The 22,196-nt window shown below is 37.8% G+C and overlaps 2 protein-coding genes across 2 annotated transcripts; one reads left to right on the plus strand and one right to left on the minus strand.

Annotated features, from left to right (window-relative positions):
* Positions 1–203: 203 nt before the first annotated feature.
* Positions 204–1,158, minus strand: LOC130648569 (uncharacterized). The gene is made up of 2 exons (XM_057454621.1): positions 1,141–1,158; positions 204–938 (listed from the first exon to the last, which is right to left on the minus strand). Exons 1-2 carry the CDS (start codon positions 1,156–1,158, stop codon positions 204–206), a joined length of 753 nt encoding a protein of 250 aa, XP_057310604.1.
* A 782-nt stretch (positions 1,159–1,940) lies between these two features.
* Positions 1,941–2,924, plus strand: LOC130648570 (uncharacterized). Its single transcript, XM_057454622.1, has one exon. The coding sequence runs from the start codon at positions 1,941–1,943 to the stop codon at positions 2,922–2,924; it is 984 nt and encodes a 327-aa protein (XP_057310605.1).
* The last annotated feature ends 19,272 nt before the right edge of the window (positions 2,925–22,196 follow it).

A 22,196-nucleotide genomic window follows, 5' to 3' on the forward strand; every position in this document is an offset into this window, starting at 1 on the left:
CAGAGTGCATTTGACGTTCAAGGGCCCAGAGAAAATTTAAAGGGTCAACAGGTGACAATGATTGCTTCAACTTCGTCATGTTAAGCGAAACAGACCTCGCAATAGGTGACAAATGAAACGATTCTGAACCACTTTGGCACCAGAGTGTTGGAATGGTACTTAATACTTCGAAATGGCGTTGACGTAACAAGTGTTGCATTTGTTTAAAAAACGATGTTTTTATAGACACTAATTGCTTGAGTGTCACTTTTATTTTGGCTAACCTTTTTAGAAGGCCCCTTTCGGCGAGATGAAACACCCTTGGTCTCTCCATTGGGCAAAGCCTGCTTGGATCTGGGTAATTGCATTAAGGAGTCAGTTGACCAAACATTGGATTCACGTGCCAGCCAGATACAAAAAAAAGACCTCATACTGATTTTACCGAGATCATTTGCAGTGGAATAAGCAAGTTTGTTGGTGAAACCCATTCTTTTTAAACAGGCAGTGGTGGTTCTTGCACAATATCCTCTTGCTCCTACTTCCACTGCGAAGAAATCAACTTGCCAGCCATTAACCATAATCACATTCATTAAACAGGAATATTTGGCAACTTTGGTGGAGTGCCAAGCATTCATGTTTTCCTCACATGGGCAAGTGAGTTCTACAATAATAACGCGCTTAAGGTCATTTGAATATAACACAAGGTCTGGTTTAAGCTCAGAAATGGCAATATGGCTAGGAAACACATAGTTCGAGTGTGTGTCAGCAACAATCTTCCAATCTTTGGCCAGGTGCAGTATACCTGACACTTTAGATTTTGTATGTGCCTTTGACCCGGCTCTCAGAAAGGTTATTTTTTGACAATTTTTAGGAGGTTCAGAAGGAAGCTCAAAAATGAACTTTTTCAAAGTTTCTACCAAATGGGTAAGTACAGAATCGTGTCTAAAGGTATATTTACCCTGGGAAAGAGCAGTTTTACAAGCACCAAGAATGTGAGCAGAAGTGCAAATTTCTTTGTGACATAGGAAGCATGATGGTTCTGTATTTATTTTCCACCTCCTTAGGTTACTTGGTGATGGCAGAACATCGTAAGTGGATTGCAGGCAGAAAGATAAGAGATTAGGAGGAGTTGCTAGGATGTTCTTCCATGAAAGATCAAACTTTACGTAGTTCTCCCATCTTGTCCATTGGCCCTGCACCTGAAGTTGCAGTGACTTAGATAGATAGCTTTCCTCGTCAATCTCAGCCGATGTTTTTTGCGATTAACTTTCTGTACTTGTGAGTGGTTTTTGGTGGTATTACTTCCACTTTACAAATGCCAAGACCGGTTCGTCCACGCTGTACAGGACCCCTTATGGTCTTGTACTTTAATTCACCATCAGCTATGTCAACTGCATCGCTCACCTTCCAAGAACCTGTAGGCGGATTCTATCTTGGTGATTGGTTCTACTCAGACTTGTTGGTAGATTCACCATCACTTAGTTGCCTTCACATCAATTTTAAGGAAGCATTGTGTGTTGTTCTCTCAGCTGCTCGCTGGGCTTCTGCTTGGCGCAATAAGACGGTCCATGTCTATTGTGATAATACGGCTGCTGTCAGCATGCTAAACAAGGGCACTACTCGAAACCCTCTTATGATGAAGTTTCTACGGCAACTTTTTTGGTTGTCTGCAACTTATAACTTTCGTCTAAAGGTGTTTCATGTGCCAGGCAAGGACAATGTTATGGCTGACCATGTGTCTCGGCTGCATGACGCAGGACACTTTTTAGCCTTTCTGTCCTGCCAGCAAAAATTTTTTCAATTGACTGCCTTCCAATTACCGGCCTGGATCCACATGTCTGCGAAATCATACTACTTTTTAATCGGCCTATTTGCTACTGGATCTCACTGTTCCGGGGAGAGCATTTGCTGATTGGTTCTCCTTTTTATTTTTATTTTTTACAATTCTAGATGCTCTTGGCATGGTGCAGGCCTTGTCGAATGATGTCATATATTTTCGTCAAGCTAATTATGCTGAGAGTACTAAGAAGAACTACCGTACATATCTTACTACTTATAAAAAATTTTGTTACATGCTGTCTGTGCCTTTTGTCCCGGCCACTACTAGTTTTTTGTGCTTATATGCAGCCTATCTTGCCAAGTTTCTTCTGCCGCAGTCACTCTGTTTGTATATTTCATTCGTTGGTTTATTACATAAGGAAATGGGGTTTCCTAATCTACTTAATGAGAACTGGATACTGTCATCAGTCCTCAAGGGTATTAGACGAGTGTTGGGAGTCCCTCCTCGACCTCGTTTGCCTATTACCCCAGATTTATTGGTTCAGATCCGTTCACGCCTTAATGTTAACTGCAGTTACCATGCCTCATTTTGGGCTATTTGTGTAGTTGCATTTTTTGGGTTATTTCGTAAGGTACATTTGTTGCCAGTTTCATGTAATACCTTTAATCCTGGGCGGCAGTTTACCGAGTCAGACTTCTCCTTTTCAAACTCAACTGTTTACATAGCCGTTCGCTGGAGCAAGACCATTCAACTAGGACAGCGTATTATTACTGTGCCTTTGTTGGCTGCTCCCAAATCTATATTGTGTCCAGTAACCGCTATACAACATGCATTTTCATTTACGGCTGGGGCTCCTAAAACCACCCAAGCATTTTGCTGCTTAGGGGATTCAACTACCATACCTAATGTCTTCACATATAAGTCCTTTATGACTTGTATGTCTCAGATCCTCTCAGAAATCGGCATTCCTCCTGAGCAATATGGTACCCACTCGTTTCGTCGTGGGGGTGCTACCTTTGGTCTGGAGGCTGGAGTGTCATTGGATGTTATATCCCTTTTGGTTGACTGGAAGTTAGATTCCATGTTCTTATATCTCCATATGCCTTTATCTCAGCGAATATCTGCCCAGCGTGCTATGGCATCACACCTACCTCCTATTTCCTAACACTTCTTATTCACTTTGGATTGGCACTTTACTAGTCGCATTCAGATATGATTTTTCCTGCAGTGACACAGATTCTTTCTCCTAGTTCATTTATCCCTAACGAGGACTTTTGTTAGCTCATAGTCATAAGCACCATTATAGAGCCTGTATATATTTATAGTACCTTTATATTACGTATAGATTTTTATTATGCTTGCTTTAAGACTTATTGCTACACTTGTATGTATATAGCTAGTAAGGGTTTTGTATGTTTTTAATTGTGTTTTGTACATTTTACATATTTCTGAAGAACTAGTACTTTCTGCATTCCGGTGTTTTCGATGGGTGAGTTTAATGTTCTTATAAATACTTGTGTTTATAAGGGTTTAAATTCCCCCAGTGATACACCTTCAGACCCACATTGAAGTTGTCTCACTTCACCATGTGCTCAGGGACATCCCCCTTGGCATTCCATGATGCATTGCAAGGTGGTATAAAAGAGCCATGTGCATAGCATCTTCCTTTTCAGTTCTTCAGCCTTTTCAGCACCGCCTCCCTCCCTTCTACATGTGTTTTTCACTTTACTAGTCGCATTCAGATATGATTTTTCCTGCAGTGACACAGATTCTTGCTCCTAGTTCATTTATCCCTAACGAGGACTTTTTTAGCTCATAGTCATAAGCACCATTATAGAGCCTGTATATATTTATAGTACCTTTATATTACGTTTAGATTTTTATTATGCTTGCTTTAAGACTTATTGCTACACTTGTATGTATATAGCTAGTAAGGGTTTTGTATGTTTTTAATTGTGTTTTGTACATTTTACATATTTCTGAAGAACTAGTACTTTCTGCATTCCGGTGTTTTCGATGGGTGAGTTTAACTGTCAGTTGTTTACCAAGCCTGGCCACATCTTACTGTGATAAAAACTTTATGGTTTACTATTGTTTTTTAGGGTGAGTAAAACCACTCGCTAGAATATTCGGATGAAAAGGGCTTTCTCCGACATGGACCACGCGAGTAAAGAACAATAGAATTAGCTAATCAAATAGCGCGGCCAGATTTTGGCCACAGAAAAATCATTTGAGACCAATCGTAACTTTTCCCACCTTAACTACTCCGATTTCCCGATGGTTAAAAAAATTACGCTGGGTCTCCTGGCTAGGTGGATGCCCAAGATCGTTTGGAACACGTTACAATACTCACTTAAGAAAATTTGTCAACATAAAAATATGTCAAGACCAATAGGAACCTGGAGAAAATCTGTCTCAAGATTGATCCGTAGAACATGCTATCAAAACAGATTTTAATCGGCACAATAGTTACTTTTTAATTAAACAAATCGTGTAGCAAACCAACAAACAGCTACCCTCAACAGCTTTTAACACAGGGTGTTTTAAGAACGATACATTTCCGTCACAATGGTTCTTTTTATATATTATAAGTTTTTGTTATCTTATAATCATAAATATCCTCATCTGACAAAGAAAATCACAAGGATAGCAGACGCTGGAAAGTTTGTGATCACCTACGTATATCTTGATGTATATTTTAACTTGACGGTGCACAACAATACCCTACTAGGTAAAAAACGAAACTAGTATAGAAAGTGTTGCGGAGAGGTTGCCAAGGCAAAGGCATTAAGCACGGCAAGGAAAGGGCACGGCAAAGGCAGGCAAGGAAACAGGAAGAGGAATCAGCAAGGCAGGGGTAGGCAGGGCATGAATATATATATATGAAAAACTTTACATGTGCATCTTATATATCCTAACTTCGGTTCAAACAAACAGACAGTTAACAAGCTGTTGTTATCCTACGCACCTAAAACAATTTTACTTTGTGGAAAATTTTGTAACATTTAAAAATAAAAATACAGTTTATAACCTGTTTTTACCCTCTTAAAGCAAAAAAAAAAAAACTGCAATATTTTATGGAAAAGTTTTTGTGAAAGATCAAAAATTAATTGTGACATCTGATAGGCGTAACACATTTTCCCAAAAAACTTTCTTGCAACTTCGGTTTAAAAAAACACAGCGGAAACAGCCTGTTGTTATCCTGTCCAGCTAAAAATCAAACAGCAGTATATGTTTATTTTGCAAACAAGTTTTCATGACGGTAGGATAAAAAGCTCTTATTCCAAACTGAAAAAAACATATACATATCGTGAAAAAGAAATAATGAATACATTTGCAGATTTTCAATACATGTCGACGATTGAACGAGAACCGCTATTCAGAATTTAAAAAGCCTCAGTGATAACAAATGTCGATGTTGTAAAAATTTCCCAATTTATATATATATTTGAAATAAGTTTCGTTTCTGCAACTTAAGCCGCACTGATGTATGCTCAGCGGCAGGGTTAAAAAAGTTTATTTCCTGACGTGTGTACAATATATATAGCTAGCTACAACCGTCCACGAAAATATAGCTCTCTATTCCCCCTTAATGTTAAGAACTGCCCATTTGTGGCTAAGCAACGTAAACAATTACACGAGACATACCTGTATATAAACATTTACTATCTGCAAAATATCTAGCTGGCTGTGTTTGGCCATTTTGTGGACGATTGTAGCTAAAACAAGCTGTATGATGGGACATTCCTACAGAGTAGAATTATCTCACTCACTGTGTAGTATATATGTATAATAGCTAGCTAGATAGAGGATAAGTAGAAAATCAGTCTCAAACAATTTTTCTATGCTAGCTATGTTGCTGATTTTATGTCAGCAAAAATAGCAATTTATTGCTAGCTACATGGGTAGTTCTATCCCAGCTAAGTAGTTAATTTTCTGCAAGCTTTGTAGCTAGTTGTATGCTAGCTATATTGCATTGTTTGTTTGTTTTTATGCTAGCTAACTCTTACAGTAGCTAGGTAGCTAAATGCTATATAAGTTCTATTATTATTCTATCTAAATCTGCAGTTTTAAGCTAGCTAGTTTTAGGTGTGAGTGAGAATAAGAATGGGTTCATTACATGTAAAAAATAGTGATATACAAGCGAGCTAAACATACCCTTTCTTCATTTTCTTGAACAAGCCCTTCCTCCTTCAGCTGCGATATAGCTAGCTTAGATTAACGGAAGTTTGAGTTTGAGGCGCTATGTTATCCGAGAAAAAGTCACGTGATATTAGTCAAAGTGACTATATATCACGTGGCTAAAGGTACCTTAATCTCAACTGGAAATCCCCGCTAGGCCATCTTTAAAAGTAACAAAAGCACTCCATCACCGTGCCTTTGATGTTGTCTCGTTGAATCATAAATTTACGGGGAAAATGACCAGAGTAAGCTACTGGGCAACCCAGTCAAAAAGTTGACGAAAATTGAAAATTTTGATGTATAGGTGCGGAAACCCTATAACCCTCCACCGTCCCTTATATTTGCCTTATTTAATCATATTTGGCTTATTTAATGAGGAAATGGGCTCCGCTTCTCTCCGCAAAAATACCTCACCTTGTCATTTTAACAACAGAACACACAACGAAGATTAAGTTCTTATCTAGAGACCAACTCTGTAAGTTCTGAAGATCTCTTCTAACGTTATCAATGCATTCATTTATATCGACCACTTTCCAATGCGTGTAGAGCGTGGTGTCGTCTGCATACTGAAGAACTGTGGAAGTATTGATACAGTCACTCAGGTCATTAACATATACATTAAAAATCATGGTACCCAGTATGGGGCCTTGGGGCACTCTGAAGACTACTTGAGATATGCTAGATTTTTTATCATTTACTTGTATATATTGTTCTTGAGCAGAAAGTTTAACAGCATTAATATGGCAGGTTTCGATAATCCTATTCGATGAATTTTTCCTATTATTGTGTCAAATGCTTTTGAATAATCTACCATGACAGCCAATGTTTTTTCACTTTTGTTCATTGCTTTAACAATGTCAGGGTGTAACCCTTGAATGATTTTTCCGATTATTCATTGTCAATGTACTCTAATAACTGCTTCCATAATATTTTTTCAAAAACCTTTGAAAAAGCTGGAAGAATGGTAGTTGATCTAAAATCGTTGTAAGACATTGGTTGATCAACCTTCGGTATAGGAACTACTCTACCTATCTTCTATTGCTTGGGAAAGTGTTGTTTTTTGATACAACAGTTGATTATATGTGTTAAGGGCGATGCAAGATGCTCTATTACAGGTTTTATGAGCCATATCGGTATTTCATCATCAGCAGCAGAACAGTCGTTTCTCAATAAGCGTAACACGTCAGAAACTTCACTGTATTCAACTTCGTGAAAATAAAAACTTTCCTCACTGAAGTTGAAAGCTTTAACTGTTTCCATTATCTTATCCTTGTGTTTCAGTGATTTATTCGAAAGTCGTTCTGCAGTGGTGGTAAAGTGATTATTTAAAGCATCGATGTCCTTGATGTCATTCATAGAAGAGGCTGGTTTCAAAATTTTCTTTAAAACTTTCCAAACAAAGAAGGATTTTAAATAATGCAAGACCAGGCTCTGAGCTTTCCAACTTCAAAGCAAACCGATGACACGTACCATCACTGTGTCTAAAGATCTAACGATAAAAAATGTAATTTCCACAATCAAAAATTTTTGGTAATAAAAACTTGTTGGTAGCTCGTCCATAAACCACCCTTTTATATCGCATCTTTTGTCTCCGTAACAATTTTTTCTTGTGCGTAAAAGCACAAAATTTATTATTAAAGAGATGACAAGCAACCACATTTCGCGCGAAAATTTGAGATCGTTTCATTCATAAAGCACTAAACGCATGTGTTAATACAAGAAAGTAAAGAGTAAACAATTAGCCAGATGTATTGTTACTGTGTTTGTCCCTTTTATAAAGGCCATGGCAGAAGTTTTCGCTGACTCTTTCACAGCCGAAGAACAGACAATTTTATCTTTAAATTTAATGCACAATTTACATCAAAAAATTAACCATACGACTGCCATCCTTTTCCACAACTTTGTGGTCTATAACGTCCCTTGCATTATAATTTTAAAATGTTTAAAGAGTTTCCATTTGTGAAAGCCATTCTTTGCCCTTTGTGTGGGGTGCAGCCTATTAATGACCAATGTACTGCCACTCTTCCACTAGCCAAATCAACAGTTTATGCTGGCACCATAAATAAAGGCAACACACGCTATGTGAACTCTATTCTGCAGGTATTGCAGCCCTCCCAAGACTTTGGTCACAAATATTATTTGAATCAACCTTTCCCTCACCTTACCAAGCTGCAACCATCAGGTAGTCAAAATTTGGGCCACTACTGAATATTTGTCACCAGGCTCAGGTGTAATAACCACTACATTTCTGAGCTAGGTTCTGTCCACTTGAACAATTCCTCTCCTGATATACTTTAAAAAAGGAGTTAGCCCCTCTTTTCCCAGTGGTTTTTATTTATACCAGCTATACCTCATTTTGGTCAATTCTACAATGTAATAGAAGTTTAAACTTTTTTTAGAAGTTATAAAAAAGCCTAACAGAGGGGGCTTGACACCTTGCCTTGTCTATGGGGTTAACAATTGCACTTCTTACCCCAGTTCAGTAGAAGGCAAAGGTTGCTTGCTTTGTCTTCCGGATTTACTGTCCTGTTGCCTTAAGTCTTTTTTGTGTGATGGTTTTAATACCTTTGACATATCACCACAGTTAGGAAGGGCTGCTACTTTTTTTTGCTGTTATTTGTTTAAACGAAATCCCGTTGAGGAATCCATTCAAGAGCATTTAAAATGTTTTGTATGCTTCTTATCACAAAATGATTTGTTCTCAGTTTCATTTTTAATACGTAGACAATTGAAACTTTTGAACGAAATTGAAACTATAATAACAACGTTAATTGCGTGTGACTTTACTCGTATAACAATTTATAACAAAGCCTCCGTAACGGTAAATTTAAATTGGCATGCAATAAAATTCCCAACTAATGAATTCACTTTATTTTATCCCATGTTTTTTTTTTAGTCAATCAAAATCGTCAACAAAACGTTTATAAAGTACAGAATATTTTTATAGCGGATATACATTATAGACACTTTTAAAGAAAATACAGGACAGGAAATCCCGAGATACTTTTACACATCTGGGATGACTTAACAGAACCGTCGGTTATTGCAAACAATAGCATTACTAATATTTTAACATCGACCACGTCATGCAATTCGTGTATCTTTTCATCTAGTAGGGATGAGAGGATGACTATTGTGCCACTTGCTACCTCAAGTAGCGTTGCAAACTCCTTTCACTTGTTTTTCCAACCCAAAGAGCTGACTGGCAATGACATGTGGCTTTGTCCACAGTGTTCTTCCCTCCAGGATTAGTACGAGAGACGGTTTTTAGTCAGTGTTTGTTGACTCTCCAACTGAAAATATTTACCTGTGTTGAGGGAAGATCAATAAAAAACAAACAATTTGTTAATTGTATCTCTCACTTTGGCAATATATTATAGGTACGTTCACATCCTGCAGACAATGTATCTTTTACCAACAAATACAAACTAGTGGCAATTATAAATCATTCAGGCACACTAGCAATTAGGCATTTTTTAAAGATCGGAATGTAGATAAGTGGTTAAAGTGCGATGACAGGGCAGTAGTTAAGGTTAAGCCTTCGATATAAATGAATCAACAGTGTATGTGTTGTTCTTTCTCAAGCTGTGCTTTGCAAATGGGGGAAGATTCCTTTTCCTGGCGGTTTTATTACCCGGGTTGTTATTTTCACAAGCAGCCTACCGTAATTCAGGAGTTTGCTCACTCTCCACTCTCTTACAAAGTAATTAAAAGAAGCTAAGCAAGGGGGTTTGACAATTTCTCTTGTCTTTGGCTGTGACGGCCCCACTTTTAACCCCAGTTAATTAGGGAGGCCAAGTTTGCTCACTTTGTCCACAGGGTTAACGATCTTGATGTATCCACAGTTATCGTTTTAAAAAGCTTTGCAAGGTGGTTTTAAATTTGTTCTTCAGGTCTTCGTGCCCACGCATTTAACCCCAGTAACTTCAGGCTGGTCCTGACATAGGGCTGGTCTCAAGCATCAATCACCTGTGCATGGCTGGGTGTCGTAACGGATGTGGAAATCTACCGCCAGGTTTACAAGTCTGGGCGCATGGATGGTTGTCTTCTGTTCTTGATAGTTTTATATTTATATTTACTTGTATTTGTTTCTTTCTATGCTGGATAGCACTTTGTAACTGTCAGTAGTTGTTTGCGATGTATTGTATATGTAGAGGGTCTTTACTTTAATTACCTTGATTCGGCAGTCTATCCTTGTAAAAAAGGATATCTTGAACTGAATTAAGATTTTAGAGGGTGTAACCTCTACAATTCAAAAACAAAAGAGTCAGTAGGCTAGTTCCATCATTACAGCTTGTTAATTTGTTATCTCACAATCAATGTGAAAACTTTGCCTGTCACAGAATGACAGACGCACTTAGCTTATTATTATATAGACTTATTCGTTTAAGGATAGCTTCGTCATTATAAGTTTTATTTATTTTATGTGTGCCTATTAATTCTGTTCCAATTGCTTAATTGTTTTGTTTGTTGTCTTGTTGTGTTTTGTGCTATACAACTGTTTTACGCGTCCTGTCTAATGGTCAATGTATTTTTTCTAAGAGAATCCTTGTTAGAGGGAGGTTTTTGCTATTGTGCAGAATCTTCAGAGGGTTACAACCTCCATACTAATTAACCAGAAGTTATATCACAACAGCCAGCTGTTTTGTCACTTCATCATCAATGTCTCATCAAAAAAGCTTTTTTTTGTAAAACAAAAAAATACAAAGTGACAGGCGCTACGAAAGATACATGTCTAACCTGAAACTTTTTGTCAGTGTTTGTCTTCTTGTCCGCAATGCTTTGCATATAGAGAGAGCACTCATTACGTTATGAAGCCTGTACTTCCATGGTTACGGGGGAAAAAAGTGAATCCGAGCGTTTCTTTATTACCCCAGCTGGTTCATTCGAACCAGTTACTGTCAGTAGCCAAAGGGTAAAGAGTTCAGCTCACTCTTCTCTGGTAACTTGTAACAAGCTTAGCAAGGGGGTTTGCTTTTAGCTTGTCTTTGGGTGTAACGACCCCAGTTCAGTAACGTGCCCAAGTTTACTAACTTGATCTTCAGGCTTGACAACCGTGCTGGCCATAGTCAAAATATCTACAGGCTGGTCCTGTTATATGTGTTCTATCTGTAACCAGTCCCGTTTATGTTGTTAGCTCCCTCGTTTGTCGTATTATTTGCCTTGACCGTTTTTTTTTGACAATTCTCTATGGATACGATTTTGTTTTGACTACTCCGGACCCTAATCTATGGTACGTGCCAATAGATAAATGGCTAATGGGTTAATTAGTCTCTAGCGAATCCTCACAGTCGTGGTGAAGCTGTAAAAATTATAGCCTTGCCCTGTGCGCCAGGCAACGCAGGGTGGTCCCTTGTCCTGTGCATATTGTTTCACTGTAGTTCTGAATTTAAACAACCCAAAACCTCAAAGCTGCTACAGCGATAAGGATATTGATTTTGAGGTAAATAGATCAGCTAATTCTTGCCAGTCAGATCAAATTCCTCCCTTGAAAAGGTGCAGCGTCGTCCTTCAGGATATCTTCTCAAAACGGGGTGCTGAAAAGTTTCAGACAGCGAATACGTTTCCATATAAAAACCACACGAACCATCCCTGTCACATTGATGAGGAATATCTTGAAGATTTGCGAATCAAAACACCAATAAAATGGGGTAAAATGATCGATCCTCTTTGGTCTACCTTGGACATAGCTGTTTCTAACAGACTAAGTAGTTGTCTAAACCTATGCGAATCATTATCAGCTAAGGTGAAACTTATCGAAGACACTATATATGAGGAAGGTTCTAAAACATTTGGCCATCCAGAAACTAAAAAGTTTAAAAATCTTTCTGGGAAAAATAGGAGGACTTTGTGGTCCATTAAACTAATACAGTTAAAAAACTGTCTTGTGGTGCAGGTAATGACTGTGTCCGACCCTGTCCAGAAGTCAGATCTACAGGGGCTGCTAGCAGAAACGCAAGAAAAAATTATGGTGATACGTTGTGCAGAGAGACGGTTAAGGAAAAAGATAAGGTTCAGAAAGGCGCAGTTTGCGTTCAGGGCAAACCCGTTTGCAGCTGGTAAGGCTTTGCTTGATCCAAAATGCAAAACCACACTGTGTGTTAACCAACAGACCTTAGACAAACATAAATCTTTGGCTGTTCAGGATAAGTTCTATAACGTTCCATTGACGAATCTAGACGGTCTTCCTGCTGCCCCATCAATTCCGAAAGCTTTTAACTCGTCTTCTCTTAAATACAAAGATTTTTTAGCTCTTCTAGCAAGCAGGAGAAACGCTTCATTTCCTGGTGTTAATGCAATTCCTTACCAAGTTTATAAAAAGTGTCCTAAGATTAATACCCTCTTGTTTAATGTTTTTAAATGTTGTGTCACAAATTGTGTCGTACCTGTTCAATGGCGTATTGCTCGTGAAATTTATATACCTAAATGGAAAACTTCTATGGAGTCAAACATAAAGACTTCCGACCTATAGCAATTTCAAATGTCGAAGGTAAACTTCTCTTCAGCCTTGTATCAAGTCGGTTGGAAGCTCATATCATAACAAACAACAAGTTTATAAATACATCTGGCCAAAAAGGTTGTATGGAAAAGGTTCCGGGCTGCTGGGAACATATTTCAATGGTTTGGTCAGCACTCAAAGATGCCCGTTCATCAAAGTCAGATCTAGCAACTATTTGGCTAGATGTCGCAAATGCATATCCCTTAATTCCTCACCGTCTTATCTTCTTTGCTCTTCAGCGGTGCAGTGTTCCACCACCTTGGATTGCTTTTATTAAAAACTACTACATTGGTATCTACAGTAAATCATTTTCTGAATATGCACCAAGTTCTTGGCATAAAGATATGCGAGGCATATTTGCTGGTTGTACGCTATCCATTGTCCTCTTTTTAGCTGGCATCAATATTATTCTTGAATATACCTTATTGGCTTCTGTTCCAGGATTTATCACATCAAGCGAGGTGGCACTTCCTTTAATGAGAGCTTTCATGGACGACATTAACCTTATGTCTTCATCTGTTTCGGGTACTCAAAAGCTATTAGACAGATGTGCTACCGCATTCAAATAAGCTGGTATGGACTTCCGAACCCAGAAGTCGCGAAGTATTGTTATTATAAAAGGCAAGTCTCTGAATTCTGCACATTTCACCGTCCAAAAGCCTGCAAACCCTACAGACTTTTCTTCCTATATACCATCTATCCACTCCATGCCAGTACGCTTTTTAGGTCGCGACATAGATGGTTCTATTTCTGATAGGAAAGCTATTGGCTAGCTTCAGGAGAATTTATCTGTAGGCCTTTCAACTATAGAAAAGTTGTGGATTTTACAACACTTTCTAATCCCGCGTATCCAATGGTCATTGCTGATTTATGAAGTCTCAATGTCGTGCGCCAGTACTCTTGAGCAAAAGGTATCATCTTTTATAAGAAAGTGGCTTCACCGGCATCATTCCACCACCAATTTGTGTTTATATGCGTCATGTACACCCTGTCCGTTACCGATAAAAAGCCTAACTTCCATACTAAAATCATCTAAAATTAGTGGACACTTGCTCCTAAGGGATTCGAAGGACCCATTGGTTTCAGCAGGCTTGCCAATATTAAAGGCGGGTAAATGGAGTGTATTGGGCACAGTTAGGACGGCTGAAGCTGAAATAAAGGTTAGATCCATAATAGGTTCACCTCAACATGGTAAAAGTGGCCTAGGTATGCATCACAACCCTAAAGTACCCACAGTCAAGGGATGTTACCCTTACAGAAGATTGGTAACAGAAACTGCTAGAGACATCGATGCAGAAGACCGTATAAGTAAGGCTATGCAGTTACAAGTGCAAGGGTACTGGACCAGATGGGAGAATTACATTAAAAACGATCTCTCCTGGAAATCTTTGCTGGGCATGGCCCCAAACTTGCTTGCATTTTGTTTAGGCTCTACCTACGATGTTCTCCCATCACCAAGCAATTTCAAGAGGTGGCGTTTGTGCACTGAAACCTCCTGTTTCTTATGCGGTAAGCAAGTGTGCACCACAGCCCACATCTTAGGTGGCTGCAAAACTGCTCTTACACAGGGTCGGTTTACATTTTGCCACGATTCTATTTTGCGTCTACTTTTAGAGCTTCTTACTGTACTACTTCTATCTCTTCCCCGGCAAAGCAACTAAACAAAATCTATTTTGTTAGAGCAGGTGCTCGTCCCCCTAGTAAAAAGTCTAAGCCCTAGGTCTCGTACATCTTACCTCCGATTGGTTGCTTCTTTCTAACTTAAAAGGTGGATTCGTTTTCCCTGGTCATATCGCAATAACTTCGCTTAGACCAGATCTTGTCATGTACTCTAACAACAGTAAACGTGTAATTTTCATAGAGCTTACCTGTCCAAGTGAGGAAAATATGGAAATCTGGCATTCAAAGAAGCTTTTGAAGTATTCACCCTTAGTTGAAATTATTAAACAGAACGGATGGAATGTAGATATTTTCGCAATTGAAGTAGGTGCTCGAGGTTATTGCTCCCGATCAGTGTCACTGTGTTTAAAAAGATTAGGTTTGAACAACAACAAAACTTTCCGAGCTGCGCGTAACCTTGCTGATGTATGTATGAAATCCTCTTTTTGTATTTGGATTGCAAGAAATTCAAGTGAATGGAATCAAGATGGACTTATCTCCATATCCTCCACACCAACGGGGCCTGATTCTCAAATGCCAAAAACAAAAACCTTGCCACAGAAACAAAACCAAACTTACTGTAAGAACAACCCGTCTGAAAAGCCTTTCCCTGATTTGCCTACCCACAAGACTGCTTCAATAAATTTACATGCTGGGCTTATAAATAAAGGTAATACGTGCTACGCCAATTCTATTTTGCAAGCTTTAACTGTAACTCCTACACTTTGGTCACAATGTGCATCTGAGTCCTCTTATGTTTCTCCTCTCTCCAAGTCATTTTCACTGAACTTATCTCTGCTGTATAAATCACGCTCTGCTATAGACCCGTCCAACTTTCTCAGAGCTTTGCAGTGTAAGATCTCAAGCATTAGGGGCGCTCCATTTAATATTAACACTCAACAGGACGTTCCAGAGATACTTTTACACATCTTGGATGTATTAACAGGACCGTCGGTTATTGCAAACAATAGCATTACTAATATTTTAACGACGACCATGTCATGCAATTCGTGTCTCTTTTCATCTAATAGCAAGGAGAGGATGACTATTGTGCCACTTTGGTACCTTAAGTAGCGGTGCAAACTCCTTTCACTTGTTTTTCCAACCCGAAGAGCTGACTGGCAATGACATGTGGCTTTGTCCACAGTGCTCTTCCCTCCAGGATAGTACAAGAGAGACAGCTTTTAGTCAGTGTGGAGATTTGTTGATTCTCCAACTAAAAAGATTTACCTGTGTCGAGGGAAGATCAGTAAAAAACAACCAATTTGTTAATTGTATCTCTCACTCTGGCAACATATCGGAGGTACCTTCACATCCTGCAGATGATGTATCTTTTACCAACAAATACAAACTAGTGGCAACTATAAATCATTCAGGCATACTAGCAGCAGGTCATTATCGGGCATTTATTAAAGATCGGAATGTAGACGAGTGGTTGAAATGCGATGACAGGGCAGTAGTTAGGGTTAAGCCGTCTGATATAAATAACTCAAGAGTGTATGTGTTGTTCTTTCTTAAGTTGTGAAATCGCAAATTTTGCTTTGCAAAAGGGGTAGGATTTCTTTTCCTAGTGGTTTTATTACCCCGGCTGTTATTTTCACCTACCGTAATTCAGGAGTTTGCTCACTCTCCACTCTCTTACAAAGTAATTAAAAGAAGGTAAGCAAGGGGGTTTGACAATCTGTCTTGTCTTTGGGTGTGACGGCCCCACTTTTAGCCCCAGTCCATTAGGGAGGCCAAGTTTGCTCACTTTGTCTACAGGGTTAACGATCCTGATGTACCCACAGTTATTGTTATAAGAAGCTTTGCAAGGGTGGTTGAAATTTCTTTTTCGGGTATTCGTGGATTTACGCCCACGCATTTTACCCCAGTAACTTCAGGCTGGTCCTGACATCGGGTTGGTCCCAAGCGTCAATCACCTGTGTAAGGCTGAGTGTTGGGATTCCGTAACACATGTGGAAAGCTACGGCCAGGTTCACAAGTCCTGGCGCAAGGGTGGTTATCTGCTCTTTTTTATAGTTTCTAATTTATAGTTTTACATTTATTTGTTTCTTTCTATGTCGTATAATAATTTGTAACTGTCAGTAGGTGTTTGTGATGTAATGTTTATAAGGGGTCTTTAGTTCAATTACCTTAATTCTGCAGACTATCCTTGTAAAAACGGAGATCTTGCACTGACTATAAATCTCTAGAGGGTGTAACCTCTACAATTCAAAAACAAAAGAGTCAGTAGACTACTTTTCTATAAATGTTTTCTAAAGGAATTAGTTATAGGCCTTGTAGTAAAATATAAGGTACCCTGAAAATAAAAGGTACCCCCGTGGGTTCCGATGTATTACTTTTATTACAAGGTATTTCTCCGTAGATTCATTTCTACGGCGACCGATCACAAAAAGAACCTTCTGGGCGCAACGCGCATTGCCTTGCAAGAACTGTGGGCTTACCTAATTAAATTTCGCCAAAGATATGGATATTATCGACGTCAAATAATGTTATCACGTTTTCATGCAGTCATACGCCCAAACCTAAAGGGGGGGGACCTTTTAGGGGGGGGGGGGGGGATTTTAGCCATTTCCAACTAAAATATGTGGTCCCTCCTATGGCGTTTCCCATTAACTAAGCGCCCCCATTACGAAAAGGGGTACTTTCATTTCAAGCATCTCTACCTGAAATATTTGGTACCTACTGCCACGTTTTTTTGGAATTATTTGCCCATAATCAATGGGGGATCTTATATTTTAGGCATTTACACATAAAATACATGGCGTTTCCTGGTAACTAAGTGGTATTGTCGCTAGAAACAAATTCTACAATTGAATATGTCTATAATTGGAATCTTAAGTTTTTTACAAATGGTTGCTTTCAAATTTAAATCTACGCCTCTTCTTTTGAAAACTTTCATCTGGTGTTTAGAAATAAAACAATCAATGGATTTGATATTGTATGTTAAATCACGTCTCCAAGCATTTTTTGTCCATGTACATTTGATTTCTTTCTTTTTCCATTGGGTGCCTTTTCTCCTCTAATTAGGCGCAACTTCGTGGCCATTAAGCACACATCAGTGTTTGCGAAGTTGCTACCACACCCTGCACATTTTCGCATATCATTATTCGTTGGTTTAATAATGAATTTTCCTTCCTTAACGTCTGTAACGTGACAGAAGTATACTTACTTTTAAGCAAAATATGCCACACAAGACGCTATCCTGTTGTCGTGCATTTGGCACAATTTCAACACGAAAGGTTTCGGCAACTCCATAATTAGCAGAAAGATAAGAACTAAAAGGTATGGAATATAGAATAATAACACGGTTTTTAGGAAAAATAATCCCTTGTCTATTTACTTCCATTGTTGTTTACCTTCACAAGTTTTTTAGACAACTCTCCCAGTGGGTTAAAATATATTATGGTTGCAGCAGATGGAATGACAACCTGGATGTTAAAAGTATGTTGAAAGACAAATTAATAGATTGTACAAAGAAAACGCTAATAATTTTTGCTTTTCGACATCGTAAAGTAGCGATGGGAACGAGGCGAGTGGTACTTAGGGTGAAAAACAAGAAATGTTTTATGCAGTAACTTTTTGCAAAAAGGACCAAGAACTAAGAAAATCTAATATATGAAAATAGTAAATTGAAAAACAGTCTCGATATTGCCTGTATTTACTTGTTACGATGCGTCAGCATCATTTTTGATGCTGACGCGTCGAACATCCGGGCCATTTCTCCTGGGGTAAAAAGACTCTACGAAGAAATTCTTTTTATCAATTCGGATGGAAAACTTGCAAGTCGAAACAATGGTATTCAAATTCGCTACCTTATTATTACTTTCCCGGGTAAGTATCTGCAAGTATGTGTAAATGATTTCGTCATTTACACGGGTGTGCAGAGCGTCCTTTAGCAAAACGTCGGTCAGTGGCACGCTTCCAACTTCTGAAAATCGGCTAACGATAATTTTTTTGCTCTCAATGGACGACTTTAATGCAAGCATTTTTAAACATAGCTCCAATAAAAAGCACTGTGTAATATCAACACACTTATTAAATAAGTGATTATAAACAACATTTTCATATAGAAATACGGTGAATCAGTAAGTTTCTTTCTTTTTTTTGAAGGAAACCAAGAAAACTTTTGCAGTCGTAAAACTCGTCCCGAGCATAATCTGGATATCATAAAAGGCAAAGGTTTGCAAATTCAAATTGGCTTCTTTAGTTTAAGGACGACTTATAAATCTAAAGGTGCACGCTTAACGTCAATGCCCTCGGTGCTTTAAACGTTAAAAATAGAAGGTCCAACGCTTGTTTATATGTAAAGTATGTAGACGACACACTGTGAAAAATCTTTGTAGTATCTACACATGAAAGGTTTTTTCCTTAGTGTAAACTTTTCGATTTCTGAGTCATTACAGGTTTTCTGGATCTGTAGGAAATGCCTTGTTATGATTGACTTAAATAAATATGATTTTATAGGAGAGTTTGATTGTACAATACATGGGGAAATTATAAGTAATGTACGCTTTCGTTCATAGGCTGTTCCTCCACTAAAACACACTCCCTTTGTGCTTTGTGTTTACGCCGCAGCTGAAACCATAAATTACTTTTGGTAATGGTATCCATTTCAATCGAACGTAATTCCATTGTAAAAATGTCAATATCAGTAAATCTTTCTGTGCAGCAGATAAAACACTAGTATCCACAAAATCATCCTTTTTTTGAAAAATTTTATTTATACATTATCTCTCGTCAATGTTATTAGCGACAATAACTGCTGGTTCATTTACCTCAGTTACTGATGTCTTAAAAAAGTCACAAGGTTTGAAATCGTTCCCTTTAAGAGTCACTGATAACTGTAAGGCTTGTCCAAGATCATGTAAGTCCTGGCTAAGTTTTCTCATTTTTCAGTATTAGTTTCGTGTGCGAATAGAGGTGTACCACAAAACTTGCGCTTCCCAGAAACAATAGGTGTCTTTCTTGAACAGTTTTTGTCTTTCTCAGCATCAGCTTTCTTAAAAATTAAATTTGAAAGCAGTATTGCTTCATTATTAGCTTTCTCACCAGGTACATGCCATTGCTGTAAAATATCTGTGCAAGTCTTATCATAAGGTACACTTTTCACTGCTAATTCTTTATAGTCAATTAATTGATACAAGCTGCAATTAATTGATACAAGCTGTTGCAAACATGTAGCCGCAGCTACATGTTTGCAACACCCTTCTGCTCCGGATTTGCATGTACATTTTGCGTAAAAGATTTCTCAATTAACTTGGCTTAAATGTGCATAAACAGTATAAAGGTTTCGTTTCATAGAAGCAGCTACACAACATTTCATAAGAAACATGTTACGTTCACCCACAACGTTATCTTTCACAAAAACTTTTTTAGTTCTCCTTGAAAAATTGGTAGCCAAGAAATTTATGTTTTGTTGCACCCCTTGCTCGATTATCAACAGATATTGTTTCATCAACAAGATATTTATAAAAGTGTGCTTAGAGATGGCTGGTAAATTTGTCAAATCTTTTGACCAATTTTTTACATTTTCGTGTAAAGAAGATTCCTGATCTACATACAGGTCCTCGTTTGTTATTTCTCGAAAAACAGGTCTTGGAACCTTGAAAAAGGCTAGAATCAATTTCCATGTTTGAATCATTTAAAAAAATTGCAATATCGTCGTTTTCCATAGCTAGCTAAATGTTTTCCTCCTTCCTATAACAAAAACAGGCTTTTGCGACCAACGCTGTAGTGCAAAGCTGTGGAGATAATCCTTAACATTGTTTTATTACGGCGAAAAGATTGACTTTGTTCGCAAATATCATTATCTCCGTAGTTAAATACGCACAATGACCAGAATGCATTGCAAACTAGTCCCTTTACGGGAACGGGCTATTAACGTTATTAAGTAAACTGACAGGATTTAAGGATTAAGGATTTGCTTTTTCTTATAAAGTTTTGTTCAAACTAAACTAAATTAGTTCAAGTATAATAGCTGCCTACCTCCAAGAATGCAGTAATGCTTTGATTTTTTGCGCAATAACCTCTTTTGTACTTTAGTGAATTTTTCTGGATAAGTTCCTTTCCTCAACTTTTGTTTTCAAATACATCTATATTTTTGCTTTGATTAACGTTTCAACGTTTTCTTGTAAATTAAGCAGATATGACAAATATTCGCTTTTCCACAAAAACAAAACTGCTAGTTGTTTTTGCTCAGCTGTCTGATAAAGCACAAGTGTTCAGATCAACACAGATCACGCAAGGCGTGAAGGTTTGTGTTCCAATATAAAAGGTGTGAAGGTTACATACTTCAAAAGATTCTTAAAGATTTTCATAATCTAGAGAATCGATGGGATACGAAAGTCACAATTTTGTCTTTGGTTTTGTCATTTATCTAATTTAACGCGGCAAACTATCTAATTATTTTCGCGGTACCGCGTTAATAATAGGAATTAAATTATGAAGTATTTTATAATTCGAGACTGCGGTAATATTTAGAGGAATATATTAGCCAATCCGCACAAAATTAAAAGAAAAAAATACAAAATTTTTTTTTCGCTATTTTTTATTTTTATTTTATTTTTTTTTTCAAACTATTTTCTATCCCTTCTTTTCTTCTTTCTTCAAACTTATTTTATCTCCTCCGATGTTTTTTATTTGTTCACTGAGCTCCTTTTTCTGTGTTCTATAAATAAATCCTGCCGGAGTCCCCATGCCTGCTTTAGGCAGATTGTCAAAGTAACTCCTTTTTTCTAAAGAAAGAATGTTAATTTTGACAAAAATTTAGGAACATGTTCGATAGTTTATTGTTTTTACAATGGCAATAGCATGTTTATCTTTAACAAGAGTACCGGGTCTATTTTCTTGTTCAGTTGTTACAATTGAAATAATTATAGCAGTCCATTGCGTCCATCTGTGGATATTATAATCTGAAAAATGAGAATTAAAATTAGGGAAGTGGATTTGATTTTCAATTAACCTGAAAATCAAGAATTGCTAATTAAAAATTTAAAACTTAAAAAGATCAAAACACAGCAATTAAAAAATCAAATTCAAATTTTTTCTTTTTAATGTTTTTTAAGTTTCATCACACACACGATGTCTCCTCCCAGAGTGTCAACCTTCTTCCTGGAGCAAAAAGAAGACTTAGAAAAATGAACATTAATTTTGGTTCTGATTGGTGTAGTTAGATTTCTTAATTTTCTCTTATAAAATTAAGGGCCTCTGTAATTAACTGATCTTAAACACTTTCATTTCACGACTTTTTGAACAGAAGAAATCCAAGAAAGAATGGTTGACGCGTATTGAAAGAAAATCAATTTAAGCGATGTTGGTGATAAAAAGAATATTACGTTATTGAAGTTATTATTTCGGTTTGTCTGTTCAGTATTCATATTACTGTGGAAAGTTTATCATTTCTTAAACATGATAATTTAGTAGGTGACGTTTCGGGAGATCCTTCTCCCATCATCGGGCAAAGTAAAATGATGTTGAGCATGTATTTATATAGAAGTGTAAGTAGCCCTGACACCGACATTGATTTCTCACAGTATATCCCATCTATTATCCCATCTATTCATGCCTCGCCAGTGCGATTTTTAGGCCGCATTATTGATTGTTCTATCTCAGACAGGAAGTCCATCAACGAATTGGAGGAAAAGCTGATAGAAGGGCTTGGTGTCATTAATAAGTCCTTATACACTGGAGCTCAAAAACTTTGGATCTTGCAACATCTTTTGATCCCGCGAATTCAGTGGCCACTGTTAATATACGAGGTTTTGATGTCTGTTGCTGGGCGCCTAGACCAAAAGGTTTCAGTGTTCATACGAAAATGGCTAAACTTGCACCGTTCCGTCACAAACATCTCCCTATATACTGACTCCTCTCTTTGCCCTCTGCCTATTAAGAGCCTCATTTCTATTTTAAAATCTGCGAAGATTAGTGGTCACCTACTTTTGCAACACTCCAAAGATCCAATTCTGTCAACACTCAATCCATCTTTAAAGGAAGGTTTTTGGAAGGTGAGCGATGCAATTGACATAGCTGAGGGTAATTAAAATACAAAACCATAAGGGGTCCTGTACAGCGTGGACGAACCGGTCCTGGCAATTG

The sequence above is a fragment of the Hydractinia symbiolongicarpus genome, chromosome 7 (genome assembly GCF_029227915.1).
Source record: "Hydractinia symbiolongicarpus strain clone_291-10 chromosome 7, HSymV2.1, whole genome shotgun sequence".
Lineage (NCBI taxonomy): Eukaryota > Metazoa > Cnidaria > Hydrozoa > Anthoathecata > Hydractiniidae > Hydractinia > Hydractinia symbiolongicarpus.

Coding starts and splice junctions, on each gene's coding strand:
- LOC130648570 (XM_057454622.1), top strand. CDS start 1,941: ATGGTGCAGGCCTTGTCGAATGATGTCATATATTTTCGTCAAGCTAAT.